The 13,678-nt window shown below is 33.0% G+C and overlaps 1 protein-coding gene across 6 annotated transcripts in view; it reads right to left on the bottom strand.

The window, feature by feature from the left end:
* Positions 1-511: 511 nt before the first annotated feature.
* The window catches only part of LOC123714023 (kinesin-like protein Klp10A), a 39,377-nt gene continuing 26,210 nt past the window's right edge, over positions 512-13,678 (bottom strand). The window contains exons 4-19 of one of the 6 annotated variants that reach the window (XM_045668019.1): positions 12,512-12,672; positions 11,397-11,495; positions 10,711-10,887; positions 10,312-10,491; positions 9,424-9,569; positions 8,616-8,727; positions 8,092-8,226; positions 7,601-7,756; positions 6,847-7,000; positions 6,415-6,527; positions 5,585-5,697; positions 4,435-4,543; positions 3,614-3,640; positions 2,753-2,927; positions 1,802-1,879; positions 512-1,354 (exon numbers count right to left, since the gene is read on the bottom strand). In XM_045668019.1, the coding sequence (XP_045523975.1) occupies positions 1,212-1,354; positions 1,802-1,879; positions 2,753-2,927; positions 3,614-3,640; positions 4,435-4,543; positions 5,585-5,697; positions 6,415-6,527; positions 6,847-7,000; positions 7,601-7,756; positions 8,092-8,226; positions 8,616-8,727; positions 9,424-9,569; positions 10,312-10,491; positions 10,711-10,887; positions 11,397-11,495; positions 12,512-12,672 (2,078 nt within the window). In that variant the 3' untranslated portion in view covers positions 512-1,211. The remainder of the gene's footprint in view (positions 1,355-1,801; positions 1,880-2,752; positions 2,928-3,613; positions 3,641-4,434; positions 4,544-5,584; positions 5,698-6,414; positions 6,528-6,846; positions 7,001-7,600; positions 7,757-8,091; positions 8,227-8,615; positions 8,728-9,423; positions 9,570-10,311; positions 10,492-10,710; positions 10,888-11,396; positions 11,496-12,511; positions 12,673-13,678) is intronic. The other 5 variants (XM_045668023.1, XM_045668020.1, XM_045668021.1 and 2 more) reach the window with 5 other exon arrangements.

The following is a 13,678-nucleotide window of genomic DNA, read 5'->3' on the forward strand; positions in this document are numbered from 1 at the left end:
AAACAATGCTCACAAATACTTTATAAGTACTGGAGAAATAGCTAAGGAAAATCAATTTCAAAAGGTTCGAAACATTTAAACGTATATGTTCCAAGGAAGGTAATTTTGTCATGAGTTCTTTTTTGCGTCACATAAATAGCACAATTGTTAAATAACATGCAATTTCACAACATTACGAGTATATGAGAACGTCCAATAAACATATGTTGGAGAGACATTTCAAACAAAAGGCACCTTCGAATAGGATTTCCAGGCGTGAAAAAAAAACATAATTAATGGACGATTTCAAAAAAGGAATAACGAGGTCTCAAGCTTACAACCTTTCCATAAAAATAATTAGGCCATTAGAGAAGTTAAATGCAACTTGTTAAGAACACACCGGCTAATTTACACAATTTTAATGGCAATACACAGCGGGTTCTAAACACGTATCTAATGAACGAGTATTGAAATAGAAATATTTTAACGATTTTATAGAAACTTCAAATGCGATATTAATAAAACTATTAAGATCATTTTAAAACATTTTTATTTCAATAAAAATCGTTAAGACTATAGTTGTCTATTAGTTACAAAATTCATCAAAAGTTTAACGCCCAAAGTTGTGACGCGGGCCTCGCTCGTGCTTAAAACACATCTTAAAATAAACAGTCTCTAATAATATATTAATAATACGACGGTATCTCGATTGACGTAATGGTTAGATGAGTTAAATTGTTGTATTAGAATTGCGAACATAAGTAGGCCAGCTACACATTCATTGTTTCGGCAAAAAGATTTACTGTGTTAAAGCCGTCGTTTATGTCACAGTTGACCAAATACGATGTGTCGTGAGGCCGTCATACATGGCAACACAGTCAAATGTCAAACCCGGCTCTGGTTTATAGTTCTCTTAAAAGGAATAATCTGGACAAATGCATACATAGTGCTTATATACATAGGAACTTTACTACATATGTTGTAAAATAAAAGAAACAAGTGTTTATTGAAAAGCTTTGAAAGAAACATACAAATGAGTAATACACTAATAAAATGAGAATTGTAACAAATCGAACCGTTGCATCGAACTCAGAAAACTATATTTCTAACTACAAATACTAAAGAACTATTTTGACGGAGAGCTCATAACACAAACCGAATGACGGCTACGTCGTTTGACAGTTAACAATGTTGCCAGCGAAGACTCGAAAACTGCAAATTAAATTCCATATCTACTGATGGCGCGGGGGCTGAATGTGTCGCGATATGTGTTCCTCCTGTTGCATTTTGGTGCGAAATTCGGCGACCAAGTCACGAGATTGAGCCAACACGGCCAATTGCTCATTCAAAAGCTCCTCCCACTGCGTCGCATATGCTGTAATGGAGGAGAAATGATACTATAGACGAAGAATGGAACGTACGCCGAAAAAATTAGTGTAAGCGATTAGGTTCAATTTAAACAAAATTAAATTGGTGATCCTGTTTGTGACGTTAATTGATCGCGTTGTGAAAATGATTATGAACAAAGGATTTTTATCAGTAATTATTGACTCTATTTTTATTATACTTTAAACAAAATATAAAAGGACTTAATTTCTTTGACCAACTGGTGGCAGAATCTTCGAACCCAAATAAACTCATGTCTGACGTATACAGTTTTTATACTATTCACGATTGCAATTATTGTGATACAAAACCAAAAAACTCATGGTTCACCAATCACCCATTATTTATTATCTATGGCAGTGAGCGATAGCGTTGGCATATTATCTAGCGATGACAAATTAATATGATTTATTAACTGAAGTTTCTCATTTCAAACCTAGCAAATGCCGCGATCGTGCAGTGCCAAGACCATAGCTGACGGCACGTATACGCTTCCGAGCATACATGTACGTTCCTGAAACACGTACTCACATACTCAACCATTGCGCAAATGACATAGACATCTCAAAACTTGGTCCTTAAAATAAATACCTCACCATCTATTTTATACCACGAATTAAAGGCAGGCCAACGTAATCACGTGACTTAAGCCGGTCAACATTGAACTGATAGTAAAATAAATACATACACATTCATTTGTACAAAATTAAAGCTTCGACTATTTGCTATATCTATGTGGATTGAGTGGCTTGAATGATCTTTTACTCTACCTTTTTAATTTAGAATAATTCCTAAACTTCTAGTATTATCTTTTGTTAACATGGCTTTTACACATTAAGAAAACACTTTTTAAACGGATTGAAGCTATGTATTATTATTATTCCGATACCAGCTCCGGGGAAATAAATTCAGATAACACAACTTTCTCTACAGCTGTAATACTTTTGAAATTCAACCTTTTGCGTTCAGTCACCACGCACGCTGTAAAGCACGCGAAACGTCGAAAAAATTTAAATTTACAATTATATAAATAATTATAAGTTTATAATAACAATACATAGCTTCAATCCGTTTAAAAAGCGTTTTCTTAATCCTAAACTTCTTATATGCCACGTAATCACGTGACTTAAGCCGGTCAACATTGATGTGATAGTTAAAGCTCGCTCTGTGTACATAGACACCAGTTAAATCTGATCTTATTTATAGAAACAAAGAAGACATATTACGATGTTTTGTACCTATATTGTGTATTTAGCTTTAAAAATGATTATATAATGATAACGAATAAAGAAGATTTTATATTTTAAATGTAATTGTATTTATGTGTGAAATTAGGATTGTTTTGTGAGAGTGGTGAGGAGAAACAATAACATGTGTGTAAACATACCATCCTGATCGTAGTCCACGTCTCTAGTGATACCGAGCAGCTGATTGCATCTTTGCAGAGTATGCTGCATATAGTCAGAGATTGCCTTGTGATTGTCCAAAACTTCTTCCTCAGCACGCTGAAGCTCGTCTATCGCTTCGTGGAAGTTGTACATCTCAGCTGACATGTCGCCTTCCTGAAAATGTATACAATGCATTATACCATGCAAAGAAGAAGTACTCAAAGTGCATTTTTGGGCTAAGAATTCCTTAATAACAATTATAAGAATTTGTCAATTTTATAAGGACTTCGATTATCGCCTAGTAATTGTATGGCGTATAAAATATATTTTTCAATATCAAACACAAAAACAAAGTACACACTTAAAAAATATGGCAACAGCATATACTCTGTAAAAATCACAAATTTATAAAATATAAATTTCGATCCAAATAAACAGATTTACAATATTTTCCTAAAAATATTTATGACAAAGTATTTCAATTAGTATTATATCAATAATAAAAATAAAGACAAAAAAGCACAGCGTAACTTTTAACAAGAACAAAAAAGATATTAGACAAAGCTCGGATTTTTTTGTTAACAAAACATCACCCAGTTAGTCATTAGTATAAAAAATAATGAAATTAGAACCTTACGGTGAAAAATGACCACTTAACTATCCACGCTAAACATAGAAAGCTTTTATTAACCGAAACTGACGGATAAATTAAAAAAAAACTTTGATAAATATTTATTGCTGCATATTTATGTCTAACCATTTAGTAGTTACAGACAGACAAACAAGCGACTTTAAAAATACATTGGTTACCGTGGACAGCAAAATTTAATGACAGGAAAACAAATAAAAAACTCAGATACCTGAGGGTACACTAGATAACAATTATTCTGCAAAGAAAAAAAAACTTATCAATTGTGATTTTGGTTTATCAAAATATACATAATTTGTTGAACAAAATATAATCCCATCACCAAAAATCATTAGGATTCTGTAACCCATAATCATATCTGTGGTGTCAAAAAATGTTAACAATGCTACAAGATATACATATTCTTAGTAACATAAATCTATATCTTTTCTATATATGTTATATATAATATAAACACAAATACCAACATTTACATAACTCGTCTAAGAGTTCTTCAATGTCTTTATCAACAGAATGCCACATCATATGTAAATAAATAAATCCGCATTTGTAGCCGTTAAAGTTTTATTATTAATACTAGACAAGACGGAAACCTTATTACCGATACACGCTGATTTATCATTCTGAAAACAATCTTCTCTTTCTCTTACTATTTACGTTGTGATGTGAAGAGATCCGTGATTTATGTTAAACAGTGTATTTAGACTAATAGGAGGCAAACGGAGAGTAGGCTCACCTGATGTTAAGTGATACCGTTGCTCATGGACAATTTCAAGAATTGTTACGTTTTTTTTCGTCGTAGGTCGTCGTTTACTTTGAAACGAAAGTAAGAATTATAAAGAAAATAATTTACTAAAAACGTTAGTAAATTCTTTTCTTGCAATACTTATAATATATGTTTTATATCTCTACAGTTTGGTATATCTATTTAGTTTCCTTAATAAAAATATCTGTTATGAATATCTATTTTTACAGCGTAGCGATTCCAGCATTTTAATATGGAACACGGGCGTATGTACTCAATATACTCACATTAAGAGACCGCAGATGCGCGAGGTCGTCGTGTTCGGGCTCCATCTCAACATCCGCAAGAGGAGACTCGCCGCGCCTCGGGCCTTCAGATGTTCCTAGCTCTTTCACTCTGAAATATTATTTTATGAAATAAATATATAAACATTTCTTAATTGTACCGTAATTGCGTGGCAAATCTTGGTGAGATAGCTTTTTAGATTTTAGTTTATTTTATTGATTTTATTTTGTATTATTTTAGATTAGGGTTGGTGATTCTACAATTTTTTTATTAGATTTAGTTATGCAATTCTTGTATATTTTTATATTAGTTCTTTTCCTTACATGGTTGCCTAGAAGAGATCGCTTGTTAGCGATAAGGCCGCCCAATGCATCATTTATATATTTTTTTGTATTACGTTATTTCACACATTATATGTTAATATAAAACAATACCAATTAATACAAAACTTCTTGTTATGTTGTTTTTCTATTTAATGAGTATTGTATTTCCATTAAATTAATTAACTTATACAATACTGGAAACACAAAAGCCACACAACAATCCATTATTTAATTTGGAAAGCATTTTTGCTAATTATGAATTATTGTTAAATGTACATATCTGCGAAAAAAACGAATTTCCTATAAGCCCCTAACCAGCATAAGCACCAGAACAAAATGATTGAAACTTAAACAAGTTTAAAAATATAAAAGCAAAACATGCTTTTTAATAACATAAAAATCAGTCTATGTCAATTGTTTGTAGAGTTTTTGACACATACAGCAAACGATTTTTTATTAAATAAAAAGCAAAACTGTTACCAACAATTAAACAATTCAAAAAAAAAAACGGTTCGTGTCACCCATATATATCTCCGGAATTAAAAACACTCATAATTGGCAGGTTTAAAGAAAAAAACAGTTATTTAAAGAGGTCGTATTTTACCGTCGTAAACGTCCCAAACTAATCAATACAGTATTATTATAAAACACGCCTTTTCGATTTTCTTGAGACTAACAAATACGTTTTCTTACGTATCTTTGTAGCATAGAATTCAAAATCTCCTAGTACAATTTCAAAAATTCCATCAATACTGTATTTCCTGATTTACATATATTCACTTCAAAGATAAAAAAAGAAAGAACAGTGCCGTAGCTGAGTAATACTGACCTGTCAGCATATCGCAGCGTATTGAGCGAGTGTTCACAGGACGACATGGCGGGTGAGATCATAGCAATCATACAAGTGCGAGATTTGTCGCCAATGAAACTGTCACGGAGCACCTGAAACCAGTTGAAAAACATTCTTGGTAAATGTCATTTTTTTTAAATATTATGGCAATAGGGTAAATGTCATTCGCCGAACCAATTGTGACCGTATAAAAACAATAATGTCCGCCTTCCACTGCGAGCGGAACGGATCCATTACGGACTCCGCTACACCCGTTACGACTTTCATAATAAAGGCGGGCATAATGGTTAACAAAAATTGATATTTTATATTTTACTTTTATAAAAATAATTCACGACATAATTTGAAACCATTTTTGTTTCCATATGGTATATATAAATAATTTATGTACACTAGTCTAGAAAATATGAAACTTCAGACTGCAAATTAACTGTAAGTAGACCTGAAACATGCTTAATTTATCACACGTCAGAAGATACTCATACTCAAGTATTATAATTACCTCTAATATATTTTTACCGGAATTACTTAGATGTAACACTAATACTATTTTTTTATGTTTTAAACATATCGATAAGGCATCCAGTTGCCCTCTTTTTGATTGATTTATATTCCAATTTTTTAAATATATTGTAATGTAACGAAGTGTTAATAAATAAATAAATAATTGTTATCTAATTACCTACAACAGCAATTCCTAATGTATAGGGTACTAACGTTAGATGTCTGTTTTGTCAACATTTTGTGTTTGTATTTCTGTCACAAATAAAGGTTTTATTATTATTATTATATATGATATTGTAGATTACCTGTGTTAGTTTGGAGACTCTGAACGGTAAATGGTTATTCCCTTTCATTCCGAGAGCGCGAATACACTCCTTTAATGCTAGAAGAGATTTGTTGATCTCGGCACTTTCCATACCTGAAATGAACGAATTAATATTAATATTGCTATTTTAATATATTTTGTTTAAGTATCTGTATATCAGTAGCAAGATATTCGTGCATATATTCCTTTTTTAATAATTGTCACAGCTATATTTTAAAAGACCAGTAAACCAACAGAAAACTGTCTCCGGTAAGTGAACCTCAGACCTACAGATATACAATAAACATAGTAAATAAATTATTATGTTTATCGATGTATGTGATTTTTTTTTCTCGTATTTATTTATAATATATATTTTAAAAGTGCAATTAGTGTACCTCACAACCTCATGGTTTACAAAACGAATACTCACGTGTCTGCCTATTGGCGGAGGATGTGTCGGCGCCCCTTTCGTTACCCGCGAGATCGATGAGAGAGAATTTTCCGTGCACACGATGCATTCCCGGAGACCGAACTATTATTTGGAACACCGCGTGCGACCGGGAAGAGTTTGAATTGGCTGATGTCTGAAATTTTAAATATGTAATTAATTTTTTGTATTGTTCTAAGTCATTTACAAAAATAAAAAAAACAAAAATTTCGTCGCTTATAGTTTTTTTTTTGTTCGATTGGTTTCTAAAGAAGATAATTCGCTTGGTTATGGGCTATCACAAGTAGAATGTTATACATAATAATACTATAAGCATCTCGCCCTGGATTAAAGCAAATATTATGCCCACAAGTGACAAATTCTTGTCGGTTTAATAAGCCTATGTACGGTGTAAAAAAGAAATAATTAAATTCTAATACGATTATCTATGTATCCGTTATACTACTGCCCTTACATACACATTTCATTGTGATTTTTTCTATATAATTATCTGGCATGGCATCTACTTTTTCATGAGTATTTTACTTACTTAGAACTGGGCAAACATACAGGAGGATGACCGGATGTAAGTAATAAAGCCCACAGAGATAGAGAGCTTCGACTTGTATAAACATTTCAAATAGACTAAATATAAAATATGTTCTTCTCTGGGAACATACTCAATACAACTACATCAAGCAAGTCGACATTTTATAAATTAAAATTGACTTATATATTTTTTTTATTTTTCCCATACCTGTCCCGAAGTCCTAGCAGAGTTTCCGTGTTGTATAAGCTTGAGAACTTCATCAACATTATCTACAACTTTCTCAGTCAAACCCACTATCTGCACTTGCTGCTTGCCGTCCTCTAGCACTCGTAACTTCGCCTTGTCCGCTAGTAGGTCGAATACCTATACAGAGATTTTGTTTTAAATCTTATCTTTACTATAAACCTCAGTTGGCTCTAGTAAAATTTTGATAGAATTTTTATATACAATCTTCTAATCAAAGTAATAAGCTGCACAATGCAAATGAAAAAACAATAAAAATTTATTAATTTATAAAAATTAGAAAATCTTTATATCTGACATTCACATTTAAATTATTCAATTAAAAGCAATTCTTTTTACAATTCCACTTCAGTTAAATCAAAAATGAATTACTTTTACCAAATATACAACATTATTATTAATTTTAAATCGATAAAGTTATTTCGAAATTAAATATAAAATAATATTTGACTCACTTTTCCGGAGTATATCTCGAAGAAGGAAGCGGAGACGATGAGGTTAAGCGGCTTGTACTTAGGAGACTTGAGGTATGTGAACACATCACGCGCCGCCATCGCGTATATCCCCTTCTTGCAGTCTTGCTGCTTGCCCTGAAATAATATTCAAAATTGTAATAATTTTCAATTGACATTTCCATTCTATGTATACCGCCACGAAAACTCAATACAATAAATAAGATTACAAAATAAATTTTAGATTTGCTTAGCTGAATCCCTGTATAGCATAGTATCGAACAATACAATAGGATCAAGCAATAGACAGGCCAATTTCAAACAACCTTGACTACCAACTAAAACATTTTTTTTCTGCCAGGTAATGAACAGTGTACGTCCCTTAAACGTGCGATAACTAAGCCACAAAGTCTGTACGTTTTAGCGATTATCTCTGGCTACTGACTAGAATCAATTATTTTGTCAGAAACCGAACCTAATACCTACCATAAATGTATTATTAAACTATCAATTAGTTTAATACGTACTTGAAAATCTCCCCCCATCGTGTGAGTCTTTCCTGATCCTGTCTGTCCGTACGCGAAGCACGTAGCCATACCGCCTTCAAATATTGTCTGAACTAGAGGTTTTGCTGTATATCTGAAAATATAAAATATATATACAATGTAAACTCCATGTAATGTCCCTCGATGTAAAGCGTCGAAATCAATTGGTTTTGGTTGGTTCAGCTTGTTTTCCATACAATGATCTGAGCATTACATCGACTCTCAATGACGACAACAAATGAGTAATAAAGTACTTTTTAAGTTTTTTGTTTTAAGTAATTATAAGTTTATAATCCTTCAATCCTTTTAAAAATTGTTTTCTTAATACTTTTTAAGTTACTAAAATAAGTTAAAACTGCGCAGGTGTGTACGTTGTTTTATTAACAAATTGGGATTGCTTGCACGTGTAGACCTTTGTTGACTATGACTAATAAGTAGGAGTCATGGATTATCTATACGTTTTTCTTCTCTACATTTAAACGACAACTCTCTATCACCATAAAATGCACAGACCCATGCGGTGTCGTTATATTGAGTTTATACTGCATATTATATAAAAAAAATCTCAAAACCACCCTATATTATTCTATTGAGTTTCCTAATATAACGCAACAAAACGCAATATATACAGCATTATAAGAAAATTATTTATTTTAAAAAAATATTTTTATAGAGATAAGAAAATTATTCATTTTAAAAAAATATTTTTATAGAGGAGCATACAGGCAAGCTCGGTGTTATTTAGTATCGTACTGCAATAATAAATAAAATGTCAAACCAATATGCTTACTTATAAACAACTTCGTTAGTACAAGAATCATCGAACGCATAATCGAAGCGGAACTTCTGGTTCTCGAGGTATTTCGTGAGATCCACTTTGTTCTTCGGCTCGTGTACTATCATTTGATCCTTCGTCGGTACACTTATTACGTCCACCTGCAAACGCAAAACCTGATTAATTTCACTGCTGTATTTCAAGGTATAAAGCGACATAATTATTTTGTATTGTATAGAAAATTTTAAATATTTCTTATATTAGCGTGTCCGTTAGCAACAAGTTATTTGTTCAAAAATATAATATATATTAACATTTCCGTAGAAATTAGACCGCGTTATTTATATTTATTTATACATTTGCACAACGGTAAAAAATATTTTAATTTAAATAATAAGTGTGATATACTTTTGTGGTGACCTCCTATTTATAAAAATGTGTGCGTGTACTACTCCTACACACGTAAGCAGTGAAACTTCTTTACGATCTTATTTTTCGAAAAAAAGATCTACTATATATACAACTTTACAGAAATTTGTTAAATAAAGTTAAATAAGATAAAGTTTAACAATAGGCTTTTATATATAGACATGAATATAAATAATACGATTATTTCATGTTACCTTATTACTACTAAGATTACAGAATTTCATTAATTGTAATATAATTATTACTATCATTATTATCTATATTATATATTTTTGTTATTAATGGCTTCGAATCTCTTCGAATCCACCATGGGGACAAGAAAAAGATGGCCGCGTAACGGATAAATGTGACGCATAACAGAATAATGTGACGCGTAACCGAAAAATGTGACGGAAATTTCAGTCCAGTCCAATCAGATAAAAAGAGAAAAAGTTGAATAAGCTACCAACAGGATAGCAAATTTTTAATACATACCTCTTTCTTACCAACTTCCTTTTTGTTGAGCGGCCTCTTCCTAACGCATACTGTGATTTGATGGTCTTCAACCGGCTCGTTGCCTAACAACGGCCGAAACTCAATGCTACTCTGGTATTCGCGAATCATTGCTAGGAACTCCCAGTTTGGATTACCTGGATCCATATTCATAAGGGCTTCCTAAAAATTTAAAACAAAAGTGAATATCTTTTTCCGGACTCTGAGACAAAACACCTTCACAGACACAATTTGATCAATAATATTTTGTCTCGTTTGATTATTTGCAGAGTGACGTGAGTGATTTATTTGTAAGTTAGCAGTATTCAATCGAAATAATTTTACAAGATAGAAGAGTGTAGAACAGAAGAGTAAAATATAGGAGATTGAAAAGAAAGAAACCTTCTCCTCCTTGAGCTCAGCCTGTCTCTGCCGTCGTTTCTCGCGATTCTCCTTAAGCCTCTCCACTTCCTTTACCACGTTGGAGCGTCTCACGGCCCCAGACGCCACCTGGTGTGGTATATAGACATTACTGGAGACTGCTGCAGGCCGTGCTGATGATACTGGCGGGGGATTGAACTGGAAATCAGAGATGTTTACATTAATTTAGTTGTCATAAGCATCCGATACCGATACATTGGGTTTATCTATTGGGATATTTTAATTGCCGATACAACGATAGTTTTAAAAAAGTAATGTAACCGCGCATCTTGTTTGAGTTCGTTGCTAACTAGGCACGAAATATGTATGCCCGGGGAGTCCCCGCCTTTTATTCAGTTTGTTGTCTCTCTCACTCGCGTATTTCATTTAGCTAGACACTTTAGTTGGCTTTTACCTGGTATCGCGCGTTTTTTTTTCGATACCAAATACAATTAAAAAAAAATAGAATTACAAAAATTCGGAAGTTTGACTATGGTTTTCGAGGAAACTTTTAATTTACTATATTAACTTAACTAGACTCACTATCACACACACCTTATTAACATAAAATTACATTCTATTATTTATACTACTACTAAGCCTAAACATGTTTGTTCATAGACTTTACACATTATTGTCTACCATATTTTCAGTCAATGGAATAGAACCTCTTTGTTATGCATCCGTTTGTTAGAGTAAGGGTTTTGGATAACTGAAGCGGCACTCGGCGTGCTACCTGAGCGGGTACGACCGCCCGAGTTTGGCATCTGAAAAGGTAAAAGGGACAGGAAATAAAGGGGGAAGGTATGGTGTCTAGTAGTGGTTCATAGATTTATAGTGCAGTCGAGTTTTCATTGACTAGTAAAATAAATAGAAGACAATAGACTTATGTCTATTTAAACTCATCTTTATGTATTGTCTCTACCTTTTTTGATATTCATTATGAACTGGTATTGGTATCATAAGCCCCATCCTGAAAAACCTGCGAAACCGTAAGTTAAAACGTAGATAGTTCCACCATCCCCTGGCATGGTATCTTTCTTATATCTTTCAATATACTTTTGACTCAGACCCAATAAGTATCAATATAATCAAAACTCCAAGACTAACCACCACATATATGTGAGTTAAGGTAAACAAATATAGATATGTGTAAAGGTATTACATTAAGATGTAATGTGGAACGTGGTGTAATGGTTACTTACAAACATTTTGTAAATAAAAAAAAACTTGCCGATTAAAAAGAGTGGTGGAGAATTTATTGCCAGTTCTCGTCCGTTCTAAGCCCTTGATTTTAGAACTGACATTAAAATTAGAAGCATTTAATATACATTTCTTTATTGACCTTCATAAGTGTACATTGTGTTATTTGAATGAATAAATCATTTTGAATTTAAATTAAAATCCTCGTAATCTACGGAATAAGCATCAACATTGACATACACCATATAATAAATGGAATTATTAATAAAACTGGTTCAAACTACGCGTCCTTGAATGATAACGATCTGCAACTTTAAGTTTGCCTCATAGATTGCATTATCTAGTGTTCTTAACATTCAAGTGTCAGTCAAGCTTCGTGATTAAATATAAATACATTCCCGAGAGCGCTTCATTAAAATATTTGTGATGTTTATTGAAAATACATTTAAAATAATTTTTTTAATCATACACGCCCCTAGATTGTTGTTGCCGAAATGTTAATAAGGAAGAGGAGTGAACGATAACACATACAATAAATAGCGAATCTTATATATTGCAAGTATATCAAAATTTGTCTCACCTGCTGAGTGATTCTAGAATTGGGCGGCGGAGCCGTGGCCTGTACCGGGGGCGGGACATTTTCTGCCCCTCTGCGTCCGGTCGTGTCACCTCCGTGCCCATTGGTGTAAGCACCTACGTTGGACACACGTGCCTGATTGTTACGAGTCACCCGTGCTGGCGCTGAAATTTTTTAAACCGAATAAGATAGTGTCTATATTATTATATGTGTATATACTCACTCAATTTACTATTATAAAAATAAGCTTTTTATGTGTCCTTTCTAGCGGGATCAGACCAGACTTGTTATATTTCATACTTGTAAAGCTATATCATGATATTCAAAATACTAAATTAAATCATGGTGTAATTTTACTGAAACATATTAACGAAATGTCAGGATACATGCTTCATTTATTACGGCTTCGGAAATTACTTCTCGTGGCATTACCAACTAAGTGACTATGCGGTATTCAAATATATAGCAGAGTAATTCCGTGATTTGACAATTTCTTTCAAATACGTTTCTAAATTTAATAGTGAAAGCCAGTCCTAAGAAACTACTTAACTTAATTTTTATTACCGTGAAAGTGCCGTAATGCTTTATACAATTTGCTACGCTAATTATCTAAAGTGGAACTGAAAATATTGCAAAAACAAATTTTAAATACAACCAGAAATCGGTTACTTAACGCAACGTAACTGTGAATAAAGCTTTTAAATTCAATGTATCCGAGTCTTACGTGACTTCGGCTTCTCCTCCGCTGCTTCTTGTGAAGACTTGGCCTTCTTCTCATAGGCTTCAAGGGGAGTATTAGCCTCAGCCGAGTCCGCGACCCGGCGACGGCAGAAAAGCCACGAACAACACATTTCGAAAATTCTCTCCGTCTTTGTTTACATTCCCATAGATTTTATAATTTTAATTCAATACACATAGATCAATGTTACATCTGTTAACTGACTGAGTCAAAATAGCAAGTGCGTTGGCGCAAGGCAAGCCTGTAGTGACGCCATATTAGGAACTCTGTATATCAAGGCAATAAACCGTGACACAGGCACGGCCCGATGAAGGCAAAACTGCATTTCAACCAAATTGCCCAAAACACGCATCAAAATGACCTTGTATCACAACCGATAACGATAAGGTACGTGACCAATTATACCATTTTGAGACTACGTATGCCAGTCT

This window comes from Pieris brassicae, chromosome 9 (assembly GCF_905147105.1).
Source record: "Pieris brassicae chromosome 9, ilPieBrab1.1, whole genome shotgun sequence".
In the NCBI taxonomy this organism is placed as follows: domain Eukaryota; kingdom Metazoa; phylum Arthropoda; class Insecta; order Lepidoptera; family Pieridae; genus Pieris; species Pieris brassicae.